The following is a 23,771-nucleotide window of genomic DNA, read 5'->3' as shown; positions in this document are numbered from 1 at the left end:
AATGGCGTCCGATAATCCTCGTCATCATATGCATCAGATGGCACCGTGTTATCAAAAACACCAGATGGCCCTGCATTTTCAAAACCACCAGAAGGCCCTGCACCGTCTTGCCAACCAGATGACCCTGGAACATATACTAAAGGTGACTGATAGGGATCAATAGGAGGCGTACCGAAATGTTGTGGAATATCATGTGGTACAGGAGCAAACAAATTCTGGGGATATGGTCGAAAACCAATCCCGCTGACTGTGGGAGAAATAATGCGAACAGTTATGCGCTCATACCATCGAAAGTAGTCATCATCTGTCTGCCTAGATCTTCCATGCAATTGACCTTGGACAACAAAATTCAACCTTCTGTTCCAAATATTAATTGCATTTTCATGATATTCCCTCCAGTCTGTGTTGCGATGACCTGATCTGTTGATGTTGTGGAGGTCATCGTTGTCAACTGCAGGTCTTGGAATAGGTTGACGCATTTCAAATTGCCTTAACACTCGGTCGGACGATGCATCTCCACAATTTCAAAGCAAATCAAAGGACAAACGCATCGCCAAATATTATTGTCGTATGAATCCATTATTATTCTGACATCTGGATCGTTTCTGTCGTACACTATCCAGTTAAACTACAAAATAAAAAATAAAAAAAATTACTTAAAATTTTCTATAAACAAGTTCATTGTTGCAGTGTTTATATATTTTTCATAGTATACCTCATCATGATTCATACGATCAAATGAGTCTCTTATAATTCGAAGAGAGTGTGTCGGTGCATGAGTATAACTAAAAACATTGTTCCACCTACAATAAAAAAATGATTAAATATCGAGTAAATTAATCAGAGTTCATGTTATGACAATAATTTTTTTACCGAGCACCGTAGGGAGAAAATGGCATAATATCATCAGCAGGATTCGGGGCCACAAAATGAGATAAGCCAGTTCGATCAGGATTAACACATTTAATCCTGCTCCCTGCCCATACCTGTCATGAGTATAAAATATAATTAAATAAATATTAATTTAATCTCATTTAATCATTAAAAATTATACCTGCAAAATATATAGAGGTCCGGCTATTTTAGATTTTCCTATACGCGTTGCATTGCACAACTCACGATATAGGAACGCTAAAACTGCACCTCCCCAGCTGTAAGATTTTATTCGATCAATGTTCCGGAGCAGTTGTAAAAAAATCAATCTAGCCGATCCTCCTTGATAATCTGGTAGCATTATTCCTCCGATAATCATCAATGCTACACACCGACTATATTTCACAACATCAACCTCGGAACTATTATCATCAATGTATGTGGAGGTGCAGTGTTCGTATAAAGAGGTCATCGACAAGTGACCGCCTTTGAAATGTGTCGCTAATGGCGTATATCCCAATAAATTTAAACATATGTGTTGCCATTCTCCCACTTTATGCGACGCATCTATACCAGATATAACCTCACCATGAATTGGTAAACCCCAAATAACTGAAATATCCTGCAACGTGATAGTCGCCTCACCACATCTAAAATGAAATGTGTGGGTTTCACGTCGCCATCGTTCAACCAGAGCAGTGATCAAATGATGATCATAAACACGATATCCACACTGCAAAACACCGAAAAATCCCATATGATGTAAAAATGCTTTAACACGGCTATGTAACCCATTTTCCATATATAATTTCCAAATCAAGTTGTCCGATCGTTTGGCTCGAATAATTTCATCAATATTTTCCGAACAAACTACTGATGATATATGCGATGCCTGCAAATACAACACGCTCGAATCTTGTACTGAAAAAATGACAATCATTAATCAATAAGTTAACTAATTATAACAATCAATTATACTTATAATAAATAAACTAAAAAATAATACACATCACGATCGAATAATAATCTTCATGCTATTTGGAAATAAAATATTAAATATGAATTACATTAATTATTTTATTTGTTTCAAATAAAAATAAAAACAATAAAAATAAAATTAATAATAATAATAATAACAAAAAATTACTAAAAATTATTTCAATCATCTTTGTAATACTATATTTTATATAAAATAAATACGTTATTAATAATAACAAATTTGTCCTTAAACTAACTTTTCTTATATTTTAAATTTTTTATTTACTTAAAAAATTACTCAAAATGCAATAGTTTTGTGTATTCATACAACTAAAATTAAATATTTTAAAAAACTATCATATTTTTTTTATCATATATAAATAAAATAAAGAATATCAAAAAATATATGTTTAATTAATCTAAAAATGTGATATTATAAATATTTTATATCACATTTTAATAAGAACACAAAATATTAAATATTTTATATATAAAATCTTGTTTGACATTCCAAACTTATACTTTTACATGTATTATGAAAATTATTATGTTTATATCATTAATATTTTTATTTTACATATAATCAAAAAATAAAAATTTAACAATTCAAGTGCACATATATATTAATATTTGTTTTATATCAAATTTTACAAAATATTATAAAACTTTATATTTATGTACACTGAAATTTTGATAAATCTGTTTAAATCAAATTAAATATTAATTATTATATAAATTTGTGTATAGTTTGATTTGGTTATATCATGATTATCTCGATTATTAATTTTAAAAACATATATTATCTTATGTCAATTCATTAAATATTCGAAAATTTGACAAATAAATAAATTAAAGTATTATGAAGATATTTTTTATTCTTATTCTTATTTTTATTTTTGTATAAAATATTTCAATTGTATTTGTTTATTGAAAATATTCACTTAAATTTATTATTTAGAATTCAAATTTATTATCACTTTAATTATTTTCTCTTATTGGTTCTCAAATAAAGTGATTACACAATATTATATACATTATTTAATTTATACTTTTAACTAATATTACAAATTCAAGACATATATGTAAAAAATAAAAATAAATATGATATCTACCTTTTTAATATAATATATTATTATTAAAAATATATATTATTTCTTTGATAAACAAAGTATTAATTAAGTGGTATAAACTAATGTAATTAAGATGCGTAGAAATTTTTACTACATCAATATTTAACAATTCATTTAAATTTTAAATATTAATTCTATTGTATTAAAAAAATTAAAATTCTTAAAACTCATTCAATATTATGAATTAGTTGTAGGCGATTTACTAATATAAATGTTTTTCTATTTTGAACATTTTATATTAAAACTTTCTATAAATGGTTAATATTTTAGGTAACTTAATTTAGGAATTAATACTATTGACCAACTTAGTAAAAATAAGGGATATCAAATAAAGATTACAATTACAGAGCGTGAATGATTAATCAAAATATTATATAATATAAAAATATAATATAGTAACATAACCAACAAACTATAGTCAATATTTAAATTAAAAAACATGAATAATAATAGTATTATTTAAAATATACACAAAACTTAATATTGTTATAATAATATTAAAACGTACCTCTATGTTATTTCACGTTTAATATCAAATTTACCTGCAAAAACAATATGAACAATAATTCATATGAATAATAACATAATTTTTTATAGAATTTATTTTGCATGCAAAATTTAAAAAGAATTAAAACGATAACATTATAAAGTTACCTGATTCAGAAAACAACGCGGAAAATATTTCAAAAAGCTTCGGTGGTTGCTCAAAAAAAAAATATTTGCTTCGGTCCTTCTTCTATAAAATAAAAAAAAGAAAGCATTTAAGGAAAGAAAGGGAAGGATAGCTTCGGTCTCCTGCAAAATAAAAATGAAAAAGCATCTGATGATCTCAAATTCGCAGCATACATATTTAATAGCACAATCACAATAATTTTGCATCACGGGCCAAAACGCCCGTGATGCAAAATTACAAAGCAGACGCTGCTTTGGCAGCGTCTGCTTCTGCAAATAGCGGACGCTGCTTTGGCAGCGTCCGCTATCTTTCACAACGGACCCTGCAATTTTAATGCAGGGTCCGCTATTGGCAGGAGCCTTTTGCAGTATTACTGCAAAAGGCCCCACCATACATTATTTGTGCAATTAAAATGTTTTTTTAAATTACATTTAATAAAAACCCAGGACTCTTGCGGTTGGGTCAACATTTTATATATATATATATATATATATATATATATATATATATATATATAATAAAAACAATACTTTTGATATTAAAAATAATATTTTTTAATTTGTAATTGAAATAGGATATATGTCTCACAAAATTAACTCGTAAGACCGTCTCACAGGAATTTTTGTGATCTTTGAGTATGTCTCATCTGAGAATGTCTCACGAACTTAAATATGTGATACGGGTGAACTTGATTCATATTTGAAGTGAAAAGTAATATTTTTTGATTTAATTTTTTTTTTGTTTTTGAAGAGTTATGTCAAATAGAAGACATGATTAATAAAATTGATTCATGACACCGTCTTATCAAAGTTTTGTGAAAAAAATAATCCATTGGTCAAGTCGGGTAGGGTATTCGCTTCACAAAATTTATCCATGAAACAGTCTCATGGAATTTTTGTAAAAATATTTGAAGTTTTTAGGAGCTCAATTTGTCTTAAACAAAAACATCATAATAATAACCTTCTCCGGCAAAAGTTAAGACGTTTTAAGCTATCTATAGATTTCATTTGAAACACAAGCGTTATATATATCCAATTCATTGAATTATAAACCTAACGATTCTAAGAATATTGATACTCCTCAAACTTAAAATTATACTTGCATAATTATAAATGTTGGGATTGTTTTTAGTAAAATGGATGTTGATATATAGTTGAAGTGACGACATTTTAGTTCTTCTAGGGTTTAGGTAAAACAATTAACAATTTTCTTAATGATATTTAGATTTGACCAGGATTAATTTTTTTTTTTTTTTTATGAAAATGATTATTGGTTTTGAATGCATTAAAAGTAGTGGACTTAATACATTAAAAGTAGTGACTTAATTATATATATAATTCTTATGTAATGATATTTAGATGAATTCATGGGATTTCAACAAGTTTATTAATTAAGGACAGTGACGTTAGGGCCACAAGTCTTTCTTTAATTTCGTTTTCATTACAATATTTACATGGACTATACTTGCTTAGGCTACAAACAAATAGTGATGATGTGGCTAAATTGCATTAGTCATTTGTTGGGTGCTTCTTCAAACATCATTTCAAGCAATCATGAAGAGATCATTTCTTTTTTCTTACAAAAATTTTGAAATTTTTTAATACTTCAAAAACTAAAAATAAATATTTTAATCTGGAACCGTTCCCTTTCCATCATGAAATAACATCTTTTTATGTCTTCCAAATCTATATCTATATCCATAAAACATATGGATATCTATTCGATTAATCATATAGATACTATTTATTCGACTAACGTCAATAATGAAATTAATAATTTTTTTTAATAGCTCACACGGTGTCCAAGAGTTTTTGTCCTTTCTTTGATCCTTCTTTAAGATAAACTCAACCTTTAAAAATGGCTTTTCAAAAGACATTGAATCTTTTTTAATCCTTGTTCACTACACATAATTTACTAAAAAGGTTACAGAAAAATACAAAAAAGGTTCAGAAACAAGAAAATTCAAAAGAGTTCACAATTTAAGACATCTCTGCAATCACTAGGCAAACTAACAAAACAGATTCCATATACAGCCTATTCCAGGAGAAATACAAGTTTAAATTCTCTAGTCCTAAATAAATATCAACATCTACCACTACTAAATCTTAGTACTGAAATGCCTAAAAATGAGAATGGATGAGCACTTCCATTTTCATTTTTCTCCAGTATAACAAGGAATCTGCATACAATGCAAGATAAGTTGGCCTTGATAACCGTTTTCACCGTCAATTCCGGCTACTATACCCTGCAATGAGTTATGCAGTAAAATTTAAGAGCTCGACCAAAAAAACGTGTACAACGTTAATGACCTGTGAAACTAGTCATTCAATATTTACCTTTAGATGTGTTTTTAGTGTTGCTCCTGTGGCTTTTGTCATGTGAAGATGATGGGAGCTTTGATATCGTGAGGGAGCTTTGTAGCCCTTCCAACAGCTGAAGAATAAAAGATCAACAGATTGCTAAATGATGCACTGCAAAAGCTAGAACTATGACACACAACATTTTCATGTTACTCACAAACGATGTAAGAGCTGTAGAAACAGGGTACTACCTCCCCGACAGATACATACAAATTCCACCATCATCGAAAATATTTTTGCAATCACGATACTCAGAATTAGTACTGATATGGTTGTAATCAGCACGTTTAACATAAGGAATGATATCAATCCTTTTGAAAATCATGCCCACAATTCAGCACACTAAGGGCACTCGCACTACTTTCTTTGAGATGGACAATAATTGTAACCTTGTTTATTTTCTATCATGAGCTAGTCTTTTAAATCTAATGATTCAATCAAACTTTCATGCCATGAATCAAGGTTACCTTTCAGCATAAACCAGTTATTATTTACACCATTAGGCTTCATAAAAGAACATCTTCGATAATTGAGAGTTTTTTGAACTACGAGTTTTAAGACATTTTCCAGCTGGATTTTGGCCATGTACAACATCCAGGGTGGAGGTTAACAACTTGACAAACGGTTTTAAAACCAAAATAGGGTTCAGCATAAGCAAAACTCTCCTAATATGACAATTAAGATCCCAGCTAAAAATGTTACATTGGAGTGACATCCGCTAACCAAGCACAATTAGGAAAATCTCTTTATGAATAGATTTAAGAGTTCTCAAATACTTCCCTGAAAACATTTATACTTTTTTTTAAAACATGGATACATTTAAATGCATATTAATCAAAATAAAAATGCAAGGACACGAAATCAAAAGATTGCGAGTGGATTTTCACACACACAATCAGAACTTGATGGACTGAAATTGGAACATGTTTTAATTTTCCAGAATTATTAGAAAATTTATATCTGAGTTTATAGAGAGCAAAATATTAAATAAATAAGTGTGCATATCTTATGGAAACTGCAACATTAGACTAAACAGGTAAGCATAAGAAAAAGGGGAAAACAACGAAAGATTAATAATGATTTACCCTTGATGTTGGCTGAATTCGGCGAATTGATCGGCGGGGTTCAGCAACACCGGAAACAAAATTTTCATCTGCTTCGTTCTTTTCCGACTTCCCACTGGAAGGTGCAAGTTTTCCTTTCTTGAACCGCTCAGGCATAGGATTCATTGCTGATGTTTTCTTGCGATTTTCTGATCGAGCTCGAGAAGAAAATACTATTGCACTTTCAGGAACATTGGAAAAGGATGCAAATTCTGTAAGGCTTTTCTCAACTGCTTCATTATCATCATTGCTCATCGCAGCATCACTTGCATTGGAGTGGGAAGAGTTTAAGCCATCTTTCTGAGGTAATATTCTACTTGGGACGGTTGGAGGTTTGCCAGACTTGGGAGCTTTGGATTTAGCCTCTGCTAATAGTTTCTCCTTCAAATCAATCTTTGAACTATTTTTCGATCCCCTCGATCCTGGTCCTTGAGACGTCAAAAATTTAGCTAACTTAACTGAATCACCAGGTACAGTCTTGGTGTTCCTATCAGAAACATAATGTTTGCTTACTTCAATAAATTTTCTCCTCTTTCCAGGCTTAGGAACACCAATTACAACTCTTGATCCTTCTTTCTGTGAACCAGACCTCATAGTCCTGCCCATGTCAGGTTTTTTACCAACCCTAGTACTGCCAGCATTAAAAACTGTCTCTTCGGCAGACAAAGGCAATCTGTGTTCAGCTTTGTCTACTTCTGCGAAATCGATGGTTTTAGACAGCTCACCCGCCCCTTCTGTCACCATGTCATTGCTTCCCAACTTTGGTCGCTTCTCTATTGGTGTATCTCCCTGAAATGGAAACACACAGCTAAGTAAGATGGCACTAAAGCACACTTTTGTGAGACTGAGGCCACATTCTAAATCATATAATGAAGTAAAATATAAGACCTGGGAAGTCCTTACCTGCCCTGATCTGCAACACTCAATCCATTGACCATCAACCCAAACTACAGTTGGTCGTAGATGCCATACTTTAACATCTAATGTCTCCCCTTGAGCTATGTACAACAGAAAAGGTAAATATTTTCCTAGTTTAGCTAAAGTTACACATCAAAAAGTACCTAATATTCTAAATCATTCATCTATGCAAACCAGAAATACCTGGGAAATGCACACTCCATGTGGTCGTGTCTTTTTTATTCTTCTCAGAAATAATCCCTTCACGCCAACTGAAACAGAATGTTTAATGGAAAAAAGAAAGATGAAGGACAAGTAGGGATCAGAGTCATTTCACAGGCCAGATACATGCAAGCAAACTTACGCATTTCGCGATAATTCAAACAGTAAACTAAAACTACGAAGTTTAAAGAGAATATGTCTTTAGTCCTTATTGACATAAAATGGAAATTCAATAAGCAGTAGGAAAGTTGAAACATATTGTTATTAATGCAGAATGCCTCGTGATAAGAACAATTTAGACCATATGGTGTGTCACCAGTAATCATGAGCAAATATATTTTTTTTTTTGAAAGCAATCATGAGCAAATATATTATCTCATCAGAGTTAGAACGTACAGAATATGATTCAACTAAAATTCTCCACATACAATGATACAACAGAAGCCTCAGCTCCTATTATCTTTAAATGTGTGCCATTCAGGCACATGCAGGATCAGAATGCAAATTAAGCTCCAAAAGATCTTGCACATACAAACGCTTCAATTTCATTCCTGGTACTTAATGTGCCATAAATCAAATTTGAATTAACAATATATTTGAAGTTAACTTCGTAAGATCCCACTTGATAATCAATGAGCGACTCCAGCAGGCTCATATGTTTTGACCCAATTCGCTACCCACGGGGAGCTACTTAAACTAGACGCCAAGGATAAACGCAGAGCATCAAAGATTTACAAGAAACAAATAAGAGAACAATATCAAGCAAAGCCAAGCAGCCATTATCATATAAAGCAAATTGCTCTCACCAATCTTGCACCCAAGCATCAACTTTGTCTCCAACGGACCAAGCATAATCCTTCACAGCAGCTCGACGTCTTTTCCTTGTCCCTTCAAATTGCGCTGCAGTAATAGGGTGGGGAATTCGTACCGTTGGAGGATTACCATCTTTGGCTTCTAGAGATACCCACTCCTTCAGTTGCTCCGAGCCTAAAAGAGGAGCACATCCATGTGAGAAGATTATAGGATCCCTAATCCTCAGCATTAGGAATAAATTTTGAATCAATTCAACAAAAAATTAGCGCATCAAGAGCAATTAACCCAGAATAACAGAGTACAGATTTGATGAGAAGCTAAAGTGCCAAAACATGAGATAACACTGAATGACATTTGTTGAATTGAGACATATGAAACGGCATAAAGCGGCATGTTATAAAACATTGAAACAACCCCCAGAACAACACTCCTTCCAACAAGACGTTAACTGGAAAATCCAGTTCAGAGAGGCGCTATCCCATAGACCCATACAATACCGTCACATACATTCCTCAATTATTTCCACTTACATGATAAAAAAAAACTAACACCAGTACCATTCAGCTATTAGAAAAACAATAACATCTCATCCTACACTTACCCATGACCCACCACACATGCACTCATTCTCTCACGACATCCACTTAAGCAAAGGCTTCTTCATGCTTATGAATGTCGTGTATGACTACCACCAGAACCAAAGTATTTTGAATGGTGTTGGTCGAATATCACCAAAAATTCAGAAGCAAATCACGGTCAAGGTTTGCAGTAAATTATAAATATAAAATCTTCAAAACTCTCAAAACCCAACATGAGCATCCTACCCGTTTGAGAAACATCAACTCCAATATCTCCCTCCATGATAGAACAACAATTAATGAAAACATACTTGGATGATTCACTATATCAACATGATTACTCCTATGACCAAGTGTTGGTGCTTACAAGTGTTCATGAGATTCAGATTTATCCACAGACAATCCAGAAACAGTAATAATATTAAGGACACGAGAAAGAGAGAAATATTGTAAACACGCAGATTTTCAGAAATTCGACCGACTACTTAGTTTCATCGGAATCATAAAATCATAAAAGTAGAACCTCAAAAGTTCTGATAATATCTACACAAACTACATTCCCAAAACGGACGTATAATATAAGTTTACACAGGACTAATACGCTTCCGATCTCTACTCAACTTCCATAAACCTACTTGTCTCTTTGGCACTATCAATACAATAACTCCACCTACACACAGCCAGATATTTAAACTCAGCACGGAGTCATACTGATCCATTTTATCAGGATCCGGATGCAACAGTTGGAAAGTGCTTACGAGGTATGGGAAAGGCGTTTTTCCTGATCTTCATTGTTGACAAGGAATATTTCTGTTCTGCAAAGTGGAAATTCCACTCAGAACAATTCCTATGTTGTTTTAAAAGAACAATGATGTAACATACAATGTGATACTGCTGCTACTTTGCAGTAAAACTTCTGTCAACTATCATCCTTAGTTGGTACAAACAATGAAACAACATACTGAAAACAATATAAGAAACATTAGCCACAGACCTTGATCCGATTGGAGTTCTGTGAAGCAAACGAAGGCATCACGATCCTTCAAACTTAATACGTTAGCTGAGAACCATGCTTTCTTTAAATCACCACGATCCTTAAGTACCTACAGGGTAAAAGCAATCCACATTTCCTCACGACATGGCAAAAACTATGTATTAACGCCTTGGGATTAATTGTCCCAACATCAAACATCGAGCAACAGAAACATCAGAAAATAAGACACGTAAAATCTAAAATAAGTATTAAGATATTTAAAATCCAAAAATCGCACAAACCTCAACGGTGGAACCATCTTTTATTATTGCTGTATTATCATATGTAACAGGAGTGAAGGATTTTAATCTCGATTTTAAAATTGGTTCGGCGGCAATGCCACTGGCTTTATCTGGCTCTGTCACTCTTTTATCCTTGTTAGCTTTTGAATTCTTCTCCCCATGCTTGATAGAAGATACAAGACCCTCTTCAACTGTGACAGCAGTATCCACAACATTTCTAGACAACTCCTTTTGAGCAGGCGATGTGATATGATTAGAAACATGCATATCCTTAGAATAAATCTCCACTACATTGCTGTTGTCAGATTTGCTATTATTCATGTCATTTGATTTTGAACCTGGCACAGTGCCCCCCTGCGGAACTTTCCAATAACCATCTGGTCCAGCCTCCACCAGTTGACTCAAAGTGAAAGGATCACCCATGGCAACAACTTTTCCAGCATGAGAAACAGCCTCTGCTGCCATTTCCGCTGCCTTTACAATGGCATCAAGGTTTTCAGCATGTCTCGTAGCAGCTGAAGCAGCCTCAACCCTTTTTTTAGCAGCCTCTTTGGCAGCAGATATCACAAAACTGGAAGTATTGTTATAATCTCCACTCTTCAGAATCGATACTGGAATTGCATTGGCCAAGTTGTTTACAGTGTTCAAGGTATCACATTCAGGTGCACCGAGGGTTCCACATTTGGTTACTGATTCATCAGCTATTTGTTTTGCCTGCATAGCAGCATTTGATGCGACCTTTGCAGCTGCGGCAGCGGCTTTAGCAACAGAAGCAGCTGCTGCAACAGCAACAGCAGCAGATGCTAATTTAGCTTCGGCTTCTGTCTTCAAGCCAGAATTCTTTTGCTGCTCCAACTGACTCCACAGACCTTGGCAGTGCCTCATGGCGGCGGAAGCATGGACAGCTGCCTCCTCGGCGTGTAACTTAGCCTCCTCAACCTTGCTAAACTCCTCGAAAAACGGTGCCCTTTTATCCATGCTCAAATCACCACTCTTATGGTGATCATTAGAAATTGAGGGCCATGCAGAAGAGACAAACTGAATGGATTTGCCTTTTGGCACAGAGTTAGAAGGGGACGTGAAAGCAATCGATGTAGAATAATGACAGCTAACTACAGGCATAGGCATTGAATCTGAAACTGGTAGTCGACTGAAATCCTCCATTGCAGAAGCCTTTTTTGACAATCGGTTATCAATTACAGGTATAGAGAAAGAATCTGCCAGTGTAGCAGTCGCAGAAGCCTGTAAAACAGAATCAACACCAGAAGATTTTTTTCTCTTTCTAGATTTTGCATTAGCAGAAGTCTGTGTGGTGGACACGGCCACCTTTTTCAAGTCAAGAGAGGAAGCCTCAGGAAATAGAGCAGTAGAACCGGTATGAATTGCAGGAACGGGAGTTACAAGCTTTACACCGGAGGAAAGAGAAGATGATCCTTTAACTGCAGCTGCCGACTTTACTGGTTCCGAAATCGGGAACACGGTATAACTAGAACTAATATCAAATGGAGAACTTTGTGAAGAAGTAGCCCAGGGTACTGTAAAGGAAGCCTGAGGTTGCCAAGAGGTTGTATGCGACACCAAATTTCGTATGGGTGGGGTATGATAAGGGTGCAAGGGAGAAACAGCCGGATAATCAAAACCAGCACATCTGGCTGCGCTGCTGGAGGGCACAGCCTCACAAGATGAGACAGATACATTCCACAGGGGTGAAGAGAGAGGGATCAATGGATTAATAGCCTGAGAAGAGATGACTTTGTTGCTTGCTCGACCAGCAGGAGATGAAAGAACTTCACTTCCAGCAAAAGTCTGTCTACTCACTTGATCTGGAGCTTTAGCACCTGCACCACTCCACTCTAAGTCAGTCAGCCAACAATAAATTGAAACAAAGAATAGACAAATGTTAAGGTACCTGAGCTTGATCGTACAGGTGTTTCAAAATTATATCCCTGGGATTTCTGACCGTTAAGCTTTTCTACAACAGCACGCCAAGAAGGTTCCCAAGTGCTCCTGCCGCCATCTGTAATTTTTAGGGAAAACAAGAATTTACTTGGCAAGCAACAATGTATTTATCGTAAAACATAACAGAAAGACTGGAACTAACCAGACACACCAAAGGATGAAACCATACAAGCTTCATCAGGCGCTACTCCTTGTCTGCGAAAAGCAAGGATTCAGCCATAATTAGACCAACGGGAGGATAAATAATAAATTGAAGCAAGAACTATAAAAAGTTTCACAAGAATCTGAAACATGAAATTTCGGAGCCTCTGCAAGATCTTACAGTGCAGTAACTTGTGAGAGAGAAATAACTTACATAAGAGATCCATAAACAAAGATCTGTGCTCGCAGTTGAACTTGCTGTAAATCGGTAAAAGGCTGTTGAAAGAAAGATGATATTGGAGCAGAAGTATTTAGATCCGGCAAAGTGGATCCAGGAATAGAAACAGTGGCCCTTGGCTTCACAACGCTATCGAGCGTCATGAGTTGGCCAGCCAAAAGCGGACTCAACGGCCCACAAGATTTACCCCCCTTTTCAGTTTGCCTCAAAGGTGATTTTTCCTTCACCTGATTTCCCTTTTTTGCACTTTCCTTCACAGATTTATTGCTTCCACGTCTTGATTTCCGCTCGGTCGACGCTTTGAAGCCTCCAGATGGTGGCACCCCATCAGACATTAAAGAAGTTTCATGAGAAATTCCCTTCAATATTACAGGATCTGTGCCACCAGATGTCGGTAAGGATACACTCCCAGTCTTCAAACAGATTCATAGCAAAAAGAAGAGCAAAATGCTAAGAAATAGACAGAAAAACAAAGATAATATCATAAAAGGATCAGAACATATCCAGAAAAAAGGAAAATACCACAGGCAATTTGCTTGCTTGAATACTGGGAACTGATTGCAGACCGGAGCTGGAATATCCAGTAGACTTAGTTAGACTTCCTAAATACCTGATATCTGAAGTACATATTCCCTCTTCTTTGGAGAGAGTTTTCAATTTTGCATCCGCTGATGATGATAAAACATTGCCAACATTTTTGGATTCACTGTTTGTAAGATTCACACGCTTGCTTACTTCACCTTGCGAAGACTCAGTACAACTCATGCCAGGCAAAGAAAGCAGGTTCGATTCATCAATATCAACAGCATTGATGGTAGCTGCATGGACCAACAGAAGAGATCCAGAATTACTAGAAATGAATCAGGAACACAATCCGTAAACTACTACCCAGATCTTCAAAGCTAATACAACATTCATCTATCTTGCAAAAGAAAAAATGCAGCTCAAGATATAGCATCACCATCCAAGCAAAACTCAATTGCTACAGATTTGGAGCTATAATAATATAAAACATGCTACGTGCTAGAACATCAATCGCTACCACAACAGTAAGCATCAATATGCAGTCTAAGAACTTTCTAGTGTTCAACAATTAGGATCTGGACACATCATCACTGCCCAAATTACTACCAAGGATATTTAGGATCTCAAAAATGATACCAGAAACATGAACTCAAATCCTAGCAACTTAGTTTTCTTTTAGTTATTCCAGTCAAGATCCACATCAAAGGAAAGACAAGCCATCAACTTCAGGTGTCAAATTCATATCTAGACTTAATAAAAGTTGACTCGAAAGAACCTCATAATCTGCAATTAGCAAAAATACTTTGGCGACATGATGACAACTTGACGATGTCAAAGGAATAGACTTTGAAGTGTTTTAAAGGACAATCAAAGTTGTTCATGCCAATCAAAATCACAGGATACCAAAGAAACATTTAAACAGTCGCAGAATCTATACTGAGGAAGTGATAAAATGCGATGAAAGGCAACTAAAAGAATTAAAATCATTACAGTGGGTTTGGAAAATTGAAGATTTCCATGGGATTTGGTAGGATTTGAAACTACAAATACCATTTTAGTGTTTGGTAAAATGGGATTTCGAAACGGGATTGGTATTTGATGGGATTTCATTTAACTTAATGAAATTATTATGAAATTGGTCCGATTTCGTGGGATTTCACAGGATTTGAGATTTTAAAAAAATAATTTTTTTAAAAAAAATTATTTTTATATAACTTACTCATAGATTTCAAGACTTCTTTGCAACTTTTACAAAATATCATTTATCTAAAAATTTATATTATCAATTCACACTATTATATTTTAAAATCTTACCAAACACCAAAATCCAATTCCAATTCCATGGATTTGAAATCCAGATCCAATTTCAATTCCAATTCCAAATCTCATTTCTTATCAATCCAAACACGCTGTGTATTAGTGAAAGAGAATTTATTTATAGTTGGCTTGAAAACAGGGTAAACAAATGTTCACAATCATTTCCAAGAGTAGACTGGTGATGATGCAGTTCAAAGGATCCACAATATGTAGTTCAGATGAATTTGTCAGATGTAAAAAAGGTTTCACAAACATGCAGACAGAAAATCAAAAGTAACCAGTTTTTTTAGTTTTACAACAAAAGTGTTGGGGGGTTTGCATTCCAGTCACTCAAATGAGAGATAAAGAGGCAGACAAAAAGAGAGAGTAACCATGTGATGTGATCTTCCTCTACTTCAGTATACGTACCTACAAGCAAGTCATCATTTTGATGAGTAGTGAAAACCCATCTCTCAAGCATTTGCATTTTAGTTCCTACCTAACTACTGGTCTATTATGTGTTTACCGTCATTGTAATTCTGTCAAAAACGTTTGGATAATTCAATGTTATTAAAAGTTTTTTTTTAAAAAAATGTTAGCATTAAGTGACAAAGTCACTTGTACGATGTTACGCATTTAAATAAATCAATTTATAACCATCACAAAGCAACTTCATTCATGTTACTTAAACCAAGTTTTATCACATCCTTCATAGAAGTTTCGACATTGACAGCACATTTACAGTCTGCATGACAATCAATTAATTCCTCAAACAACATTAACGGGCCTAAAATAACCTTGGTTTTGTTTTGTGAGAACTAATTTATTTACATTTTCTCATGCCTAGCATGAATCTTGCATGCATGAAAGCCCAATCCATTCCCACATTGCTCGAACATATTGGCATAATTTACTCTACAGTGGCAAATTGTACTGCACCCTAGAATCATGGACGACATAATAGGCCAAAAGAATAAGAAATCTAGGCCTGAAACCAATGATTGTGTCCATTGATTCTATGAAAAGAGCATGTCAGTTACAAATTATAATAGCTTACCTGAAACTATTGAAGAATTTTCCACGGTGTTTTTTCCTTCTTCTGCTTCTTTTGGCTTTTCAGAAGGTGCAGCTTCAGCTACATCATCTTGCACAGTCAAACCAGGGGCAGAATGTTCCATATCTTCGTTCGAGTCCTTACTAGTTTTGTCAAAAGAGATAGCACTGGAAGCTTCCATCAGCATAGCAGACTGATCAACTGTCTCAGGTTCTTTGACTCGAACAGAATCAAACAATGTGCTCTTTTCAGATCCAATAGCAGGGGCAAACTCATCAGCCACTCCAAAAGACACCTTCGTCCCTGATATAATTGATTCTTTATTTGCTTCAGATTCAATTATTTTATTCTGATCCCTGTTCGGTATATGATAGGAAGGTGTGTCATGCTCATCCAAATCAGATAAATCACCTTCTACGGCACCTGATGATATCAAAATTGTGCCTGAAACCTCCGAGTTCAATACTGCCACGCAATTGAAAGCGAAACAGATATCAGGCTACTGAGACCTCAGACTAGATTAGAACATTGTTGAAAAAACAAGATAAAAAAAATAATTGCATGCAAAGTTGCAAACACACCTGGATTATCCCCACTAAAATTATTGGATTGGGTTGAAGCTGCCTTCAGATTTACTTCCGCTACCTCACCTGAAAAGGTGGACATACCTTCTTTCTCATTATCATCAGAGACCAAAATATTTGAATCAAGAGGCAACTTCTTGTCATCCTCACATTTAGAAGCATCCAGTTTACCTTCATGAACAACTGACTGCACGGAAAGATCATTTTCTCTGCATGTCTGCATGCTCTCAGGTAGCATGGCAGGAGAGACATGGTCCCCTTGCTCTAAATTTTCTTCCTGTATGGCAGCAACCTCTCTCACATTTGTGATATCCTCAACCACTGTTTTCGTAATGCAGTCCGCACCATTAAATGACGAATCTGCTGAATCACCAAGATCATCTCTCTTACTGCCTTCTATTCCAATTCCCGCAACAAACTCGTTTTCTCGAAGTGGAGAAGATGGCTTCTCAGTTAACATATCACAACCTTCAGGCAGCTGCTTAATCTTTGTACCTGAAGAGAAAACTGCAGGCCCACAATCAACGTTACCAGCAGCAATGAAACAAGCATCGTTGAAACCCTCAAGTGTAGACATGGACTCTCCCTTCCCAGAAGTACCTGGAGTTCCACCAACGGTAGTAGCACAAGCGTCAACTGCATGATCTACAGATCCCAACTTAGCAGGAATTTCAACATGACAAGGCATATCCAAATTGACGGAATCATTCCCACCCACTAATTCATAATTCATACTGAACTCTTCCTTTCGTACCTCCACTTCAACAGATATATCATTTGCTGCATTAACCGTGTTAACAAAATTGGAATTACAGAACTTGTCCACATCACTGGTCTCCACAATGCTCTCGGTGATCAGCTGAGAAGAGCTCTCATTGTTATCAACATGCGTGTCCGGACTAGGTAAATTTTCCTGCTCCTGTTCGCTTAGAGATTCATTCAGCAAGCCACTTGAATCACCTTGATTGTCCATGGAGCTCTTCAGGTCTGTATGCAAACTTTCACTGGTCGCTTTTAAACCACAACCTTCAACTTCAAGCACATAATCCATCTGGTCATTCTTCAAGTTATCACCCACTTGTTTCGTTGAGCTACCAAGCTGAGGGTCTGAACCCTCAACCATAGTTTCACCTGGGGCCACCTCTTCCTGTCCGACTGCCTTCAGTAACATTTCAACGGATTCCGATGATGTTGCCTCAGACCACACATTGTCATGCCTCGGCAAAGCACAAGGTTCTGTTGAGTTGGAGTTGAACTCTATTCCACTGCTTCCCCGAGAAAAATCCTCTATCCAATGATTGTCTTCCTGACTTGGAATACCAAGAAAAACTTCGTTCTCAACTAAACTATCGAATCTTAAATGCCCGTGAAGACTGTCATCAAAATCGAACTTGGGAAGAGAAAATGGTTGTAAAACTGAGGAAATTTTAGAATTCTCTTCACCAGCTAAGTGAAGATTCTGGCCTCCACAGTCATTGTCATCATAGTCCATCGGTGTATCCCTAAGAGTAAAAAGGTACTGAGAAGGGATATGAAAGGAGAATTGAAATTTATGGAAAACAAAAATCAGAGAAACAACAATTACATAAAACATATAGGAGAATAGCACCATAAATCCAACACCACACTACTACTCCTACATCACACAAACTATTTTTAATAGTATATACTAAATAAGTACCTCAGTTCATCATTCAAAATCACACCAATGCTTCAACATGACGGCACTTATTGAGCTCACAATCTAATTTCTCAAACAACCATGCCAAATGAAAAATCTTGAATTACAAATGAATCAAAAGGCTTATTCTTCAAACTAACATTGATTCAGGTATTGGTTAGTCTCCAAACTCATTTAGCAATGAATAAAGGAGGGAAAAAAATCAAAAGATAATTTCCAAAGTCTCTGTGCACAATCACTGCATTTTAAGTCAACAATATAATCTGCATCACTTGTCCGTCAAATTGAATATGTTGACATTGTTTAATATGTGACCTATCATGTACCAATGTACTAAACTTCTGCCCTGGCGCACTTACACCAAACTAAAATAACAAAGGACTAAGACCGACCTTTTTCAAACAAATGCCCAAAAAGTTAAAAGAGTTTTAATAACCACTCTCACATAAATATCATCGCAAAAAGCCAATACCATACTTAGGTACAGGTATGCTTTCTAATTCAACAAGTTGTAGATAAATTAATAAATAAATAGCGACCCAGGTAAGAAGGCCTAATAGACAGAATAAAAGCAAGCGAAGTCCAAAGATAGTACTGCAATGCAGGGACATAAATAAAGCCCACATTTAACCAAACCCGGAAAGAGCACGTCCATGTTGAACGCTAGAAACTAACAAAACTAGTATACTACTGTACTTCAAAGAAGATAAGAAAGAAACTTAAAAGACTGGTAAAATAACACATCTCAAAACCCTAACCCGATGCATCTACCAAAAAAGCTCATCTTAGTCCCTAAAAAGGACGAGGAAACAAAAACTTCCGTAATTTCCAACGTAGAATCACGTCATTCTTCAAAAAACACGATTCATCCCGAAACCCATACCCTACATCTGAATACTTTCCTATCAAAACCCAGAAAAATTTTACACACCAGATATTCAAAAGCCATGAAAGAAAAAAAAAAACAAGAGGAAATGAAGGAGTACCAGAAGAAGTAAGTGTAGAGACGCTACCTCCCTCCATCCGGGGACGAAATCCTCACCAGCTCAATCCCAATTGAACGACCACGCCTTCCTTCATAACCCTAGCCGAGAACACTCCAGACTCCTCAATAGACTCCAAATCCACCCCAACGACGTCGTTCTACACCTCAGCCTGTACACCCCTGGGCGCCGTACCTACATACAAACAAGAGAGAGTTCGCTTTTGTTTCTTTTACGAGAGCAAAACCACCCCTTTTTTTCTTTTTTTCCCCCTTTTATGAAGAAAATTTCGAATACGAATGAATTTCAGACAAGGGTAAGGGCGTTTTGGGGAAAATGAAATATGGAGAGTGACGTGTCTGGTTCCAATTGGTTGATTCCTGTAGAGATCCCATTTTGGGTTTTGAGGAAATCATGAGGGTATTGAATTCAGATAGGAATGGTACATATCTGCTACCATTCCATCTCATTACCCCAAAACAAAATTTATTTTTAGTCTGGTAAATACAAATATTTCATTTAGTTTGGATAAATACTTATAGAGTTTTATAAAATATTATAAATACTATTTAAGAATAAATATTTTTACGATGAAAATGAAGTATGTTTTGTTTTTATTATTGCTTTCGATTTGGAAAACATTAAAAAACGAATTTCAATTTTTTTCTAAAAATCGAACTTGAAAAACAATTAGCAAAAATATTACAAAAATTTTATCTATACACATACTTTAAGTTTTTTTCATGAATAAAAAAAATTTATAAAATATTTGTTCAAACGGACATGAATAACACACAAAAATCAAAAGTCGATACGCTTCTATCTATTTTGCGATTTTATTCAATTTCGTAAAATATGTGCGCTGAAATGTGCCGATTATCGTTTGCATCAAAATCTTCATTACATAAATAAATAATTTTTTTTAAAAAAAATAAAAATAAAAAAACAGGAACGCACGTTGATTCCTAAATGTAAATTTATTTTGTGTTTATTGTAAAACTGAGGGGGGAAACTAACGACCATACTCGGGTTAATCACGCCATGGATGTGTTGGACCCTTGTCGAAAGTAACATATACTATATTTATTAAATTTTTCTTCATCAATTTTCTTATTTTGACATTTTTCAGCACAATCATGGATTTTAATTAAAGTTATGTCATTTTTCAATATTATATGATAATCAAAATATATTACTATAGAACTGTATTTTTTTGTCGTGATTTTTAACGGGATGCATAGTATAGGTACCGTTTGGTTTGATTGATAGGATAAGTAATCCATAGCAATATAATGTAAATTAAAAATAAATAAAAATAATAATTAATATATTATTTGATTTGATGGATAGATTATAATTTATTTGATTTAATTGATGTAAAATTATTAATTAATAAATAGATAAATAATATGACGAAAATAAGACGAAATTGATTGAGATAAGTTATACATAGATTAATAATACATCAAACCAAACAATGCCTAATATTATTATCTCAGAAAGGGATCAAATATTTATCTTATTTTTCCTATAACATTCTCCTAAAATATTTTTCAAAAATAATCCCTACCTGATAACAAAACCAAATATCACACAATAATCTGACACGACATATATTTCAAGTTCTTTGATGATGCGGAACGAAGGGATCGGGAGAATGATTCAAAATCGCAACCACATAAATTTAATCTAAATAAGGAAATATGTGAAACAGCCAATTCTATAAAAAATGGAAACATGGAAGTAAAGTGGATATCGATGCAAAACTGGATACAGGATAACGGAAAGTATGATCAATAGTATTGAGCCAAGGTTCATTATAAGCATCGAGAACTATAAAAGACTAATTCGTATCAATATTTTTGACTGTAAGCAGCAGAAAAAGTTTGTCAATGATTTCAAAACATGGCAAAAATCTAATCGATCAACAATGAATCCTCAACGCCCACGAGCAACGTACGCAAGAGAAACTGCAGCCAGCACAGTTGTTGCCGAGGACAGCACAGTCCAAAAGCTCTTCTTCTTCTGTGCCACTGCTACCGAATTCTGAAGGAACTCCAATTGCGTATTCAAGTCCTCTATTTTGGTCTCTTTGCTCTTGAAGGCATTCTTTATCATCTCCAATTCCATTGCATATGCATTTGTTCCTTCATCATTTCTTGGTTTACCACCAAGCAAATCACCATTTTCTGCATCTTTCCCACCAGCCTTGGAACAAAAGGCTGCTGTTTCCTTCAACAGATTCAGGGCCAGTTCAGAGTTAGCACCTGCCAATTCAACTTGACTTTTCATCGAGTCGAGTTCACATTGTGCTGCACTTAGGCTGTTTTCCAAAGATGTAATTTCTTCCTTCAGACTTCGGCATTGGTTTTCTAACTCTACCTTATCTGCATACATCGCAGCGTTCTTAGCCTCCTCTTCCCTAGCTGCCTTGAAATTCTCCTCAATTTTGTTCTCCATCTCCAAAATCCTTCCATCTAAAATGCAGGTAAGTTGCTTCTCTTCATCCCAAGATTTCTTGTTTTCATCCCTTTCAACTTTAACCCGCTCAAGAGCATCCCAGTAACCCACAACTTCAGATTCTAAATTGGTGATCTTCTCTACTTTATCACCACTAGATTTCTCGACTTCCAAAAGAATTCCCTTAAGTTCATCCACTTGACTCTTAAATGCCCCAACTTCAACATCCAGTCTATCTTTAGCCTCGGCCAAAACTGCATTTCCTTTAACTAAATCTTCTATTTTCTCTCTGGCATCAGCTAATTGCTTCAAAGCATCACCCAAATCCTTATCGATACCGTTTTTCTCGTCAATCAAACACTGAACTCTCTTCTCACCCAACTTCTGTTCTTCCAACAGTCTTTCAATCTTCCTCCCCATCTCGTTCTGCCTTTCCTCACCTTCAACACACTTAGTTTCCAACTCAACCACATTCGCTCGTAATACTTCCTTCTCCTCTATCAAATTCTCCACCATTTCATTTAATTCACGTACGTCATCCTCCAACTTACTTGTTTTAACCATTTCCCCATATTTCTCCTCTTCAATCCCTTCTTTCTCTTTAACAACCACCTCAAGTTCTTTCTTCAATTCCTCAATCCACTGATTGGATTCCAATAATTTTTTCTTGGTCAAATTTTCTTCTCTTAAAATCAATTCAATCTTCTTCTCTAGCTCTTTATTTTCCTCCAGCACACCATGGTATCCAACCTGCAATCTTTCCATCTCAACATCAGCATCTCTTTTTCTTTCCTCCAATTCAATCATACCGTCTATCAGCCCCTCACACTCCTCAATCTGTGCATCGAGTTTACCCTTCATCTCATCCCTATCCGAGCAAACTATCCGCGAAACTTCCCTCTCACGCCCCAATGCACCTTCAGCCTCAGTCAGTTTCCCATACAAACTCCCAATCTCAGCTTCCTTTTCACCAACCACTTTCTTCAACCCCATCATCTCACTCTCGAAACCCTTCATTTCCCGCTCAATCACCTCACGCTTCTCAGCCAACTGCTCAGAAACAAACGCCGCCACCACAACCGTCTCCAGCTCAAATCTTTCCGCCTTCTCGCCCAACTCAGACCGCAACAGCTCCCTCTCCGAATCAGAGCGAGTGAGCTGCGATTCGAGAGATTCCTTGGCCTGCAGAAGTGATTCCACCTGCTGGCGGCGCTCAAAAGTCTCCTTGAGAAGAATCTGGTTCAATGACTTGAGATTATCAAGTTTGTCAGAAGCATCAGAATCCATGGCTGCAGCAGAGACCACTAAATCCTCCTCCTCCTCTCGAGTGAGGGATGGTTTCTGTAGATGGGATTTGGAGAGTTTCTTCTTCGCCATTTTTCTGTGGTATAATTTTTGGTAAGCTTTTTAGTATTTTTGTATGGCTGTGGAAAATGTGAACTGTAGAACCGCTAAATGTATGGAGATAAGGGGCAGTAGTAGGCGAAAGCGATGGATTTAGGGTTTCCTTTTCAAATTCAAATTTTGGAGGGCTCAGACTACCAGATACTGTATCAATATTATATGCCTCACCAAAAATCATAATATTGCTTCATTCAAAAAAAAATTATGATATTGCTAATTATTAATATTATAAATATAGAATTCTCAGTAGACATTTAATGAACACAAGATCGCAAGTTACATTTGTGTCCAATTATATTACAAATTGTCTGTTAGTTGTGTTCAGTTTGTCCCACATCGATTAAGTAAATAGCCCGAAAAATAGTCTGAAAATTTAATATATAAGCTTGGGAAGTTCAATTCTTTAACACAAACACTCTTAAGCTTGTATAACTCCTCTATAACCTATTAACCTGCCAATAAAATCTATATCTATATCTCTATTCTCTACCATAATAAATGATAATAAAATCTCTACCAAAGATATCGTATCACGGGCAGCCGC

The 23,771-nt window shown here is 35.4% G+C and overlaps 3 protein-coding genes across 7 annotated transcripts; all 3 read right to left on the bottom strand.

Moving 5' to 3' along the window:
* Positions 1-490: 490 nt before the first annotated feature.
* On the bottom strand, positions 491-1,675 carry LOC140870868 (serine/threonine-protein phosphatase 7 long form homolog). The gene is made up of 4 exons (XM_073273275.1): positions 1,055-1,675; positions 874-986; positions 716-803; positions 491-628 (listed from the first exon to the last, which is right to left on the bottom strand). The coding sequence occupies exons 1-4, from the start codon at positions 1,673-1,675 to the stop codon at positions 491-493; spliced, it is 960 nt and encodes a 319-aa protein (XP_073129376.1).
* A 3,852-nt stretch (positions 1,676-5,527) lies between these two features.
* LOC140875495 (protein SWOLLEN 1) lies at positions 5,528-19,664 on the bottom strand. 5 transcript variants are annotated; one of them, XM_073279193.1, is made up of 17 exons: positions 19,367-19,664; positions 16,871-18,201; positions 16,697-16,765; positions 16,119-16,580; positions 13,763-14,058; positions 13,217-13,653; positions 13,004-13,056; positions 12,812-12,919; positions 10,903-12,740; positions 10,622-10,730; positions 10,386-10,442; positions 9,043-9,223; positions 8,219-8,286; positions 8,006-8,115; positions 7,100-7,906; positions 5,991-6,087; positions 5,528-5,899 (listed from the first exon to the last, which is right to left on the bottom strand). In XM_073279193.1, the coding sequence occupies exons 2-17, from the start codon at positions 18,189-18,191 to the stop codon at positions 5,880-5,882; spliced, it is 6,033 nt and encodes a 2,010-aa protein (XP_073135294.1). In that variant the 5' UTR covers positions 18,192-18,201; positions 19,367-19,664; the 3' UTR covers positions 5,528-5,879. The 5 variants fall into 5 exon arrangements, with proteins under 5 accessions (XP_073135294.1, XP_073135290.1, XP_073135291.1 ...); XM_073279189.1 differs by having other exon boundaries at positions 16,697-18,201; positions 19,367-19,663; XM_073279190.1 differs by having other exon boundaries at positions 16,697-18,201; positions 19,394-19,663.
* A 1,422-nt stretch (positions 19,665-21,086) lies between these two features.
* On the bottom strand, positions 21,087-23,282 carry LOC140875220 (uncharacterized). The gene has a single exon (XM_073278843.1). It carries the CDS (start codon positions 23,198-23,200, stop codon positions 21,302-21,304), a length of 1,899 nt encoding a protein of 632 aa, XP_073134944.1. The 5' UTR covers positions 23,201-23,282; the 3' UTR covers positions 21,087-21,301.
* Positions 23,283-23,771: the final 489 nt, after the last annotated feature.

This window comes from Henckelia pumila, chromosome 1, assembly GCF_033568475.1.
Source record: "Henckelia pumila isolate YLH828 chromosome 1, ASM3356847v2, whole genome shotgun sequence".
Lineage (NCBI taxonomy): Eukaryota > Viridiplantae > Streptophyta > Magnoliopsida > Lamiales > Gesneriaceae > Henckelia > Henckelia pumila.
The sequence above is the reverse complement of the archived record's forward strand: the minus strand, read 5'-3'. Positions and strand labels throughout refer to the sequence as shown.

Excerpts from the sequence above, each read along its gene's own strand:
- LOC140875220 (XM_073278843.1), bottom strand. The coding sequence starts at position 23,200 with ATGGCGAAGAAGAAACTCTCCAAATCCCATCTACAGAAACCATCCCTC.
- LOC140875495 (XM_073279189.1), bottom strand. The coding sequence starts at position 18,191 with ATGGACTATGATGACAATGACTGTGGAGGCCAGAATCTTCACTTAGCT. Across the intron at positions 9,224-10,385 it reads AAACGCCTTTCCCATACCTC|GCTCGGAGCAACTGAAGGAG; the intron begins GTAAGCACTTTC and ends CTCCTCTTTTAG. Across the intron at positions 5,900-5,990 it reads CACTAAAAACACATCTAAAG|GGTATAGTAGCCGGAATTGA; the intron begins GTAAATATTGAA and ends AACTCATTGCAG.
- LOC140870868 (XM_073273275.1), bottom strand. The coding sequence starts at position 1,675 with ATGGAAAATGGGTTACATAGCCGTGTTAAAGCATTTTTACATCATATG. Across the intron at positions 804-873 it reads TTTTCTCCCTACGGTGCTCG|GTGGAACAATGTTTTTAGTT; the intron begins GTAAAAAAATTA and ends TTTTTATTGTAG. Across the intron at positions 629-715 it reads ATCGTATGAATCATGATGAG|TTTAACTGGATAGTGTACGA; the intron begins GTATACTATGAA and ends TTTATTTTGTAG.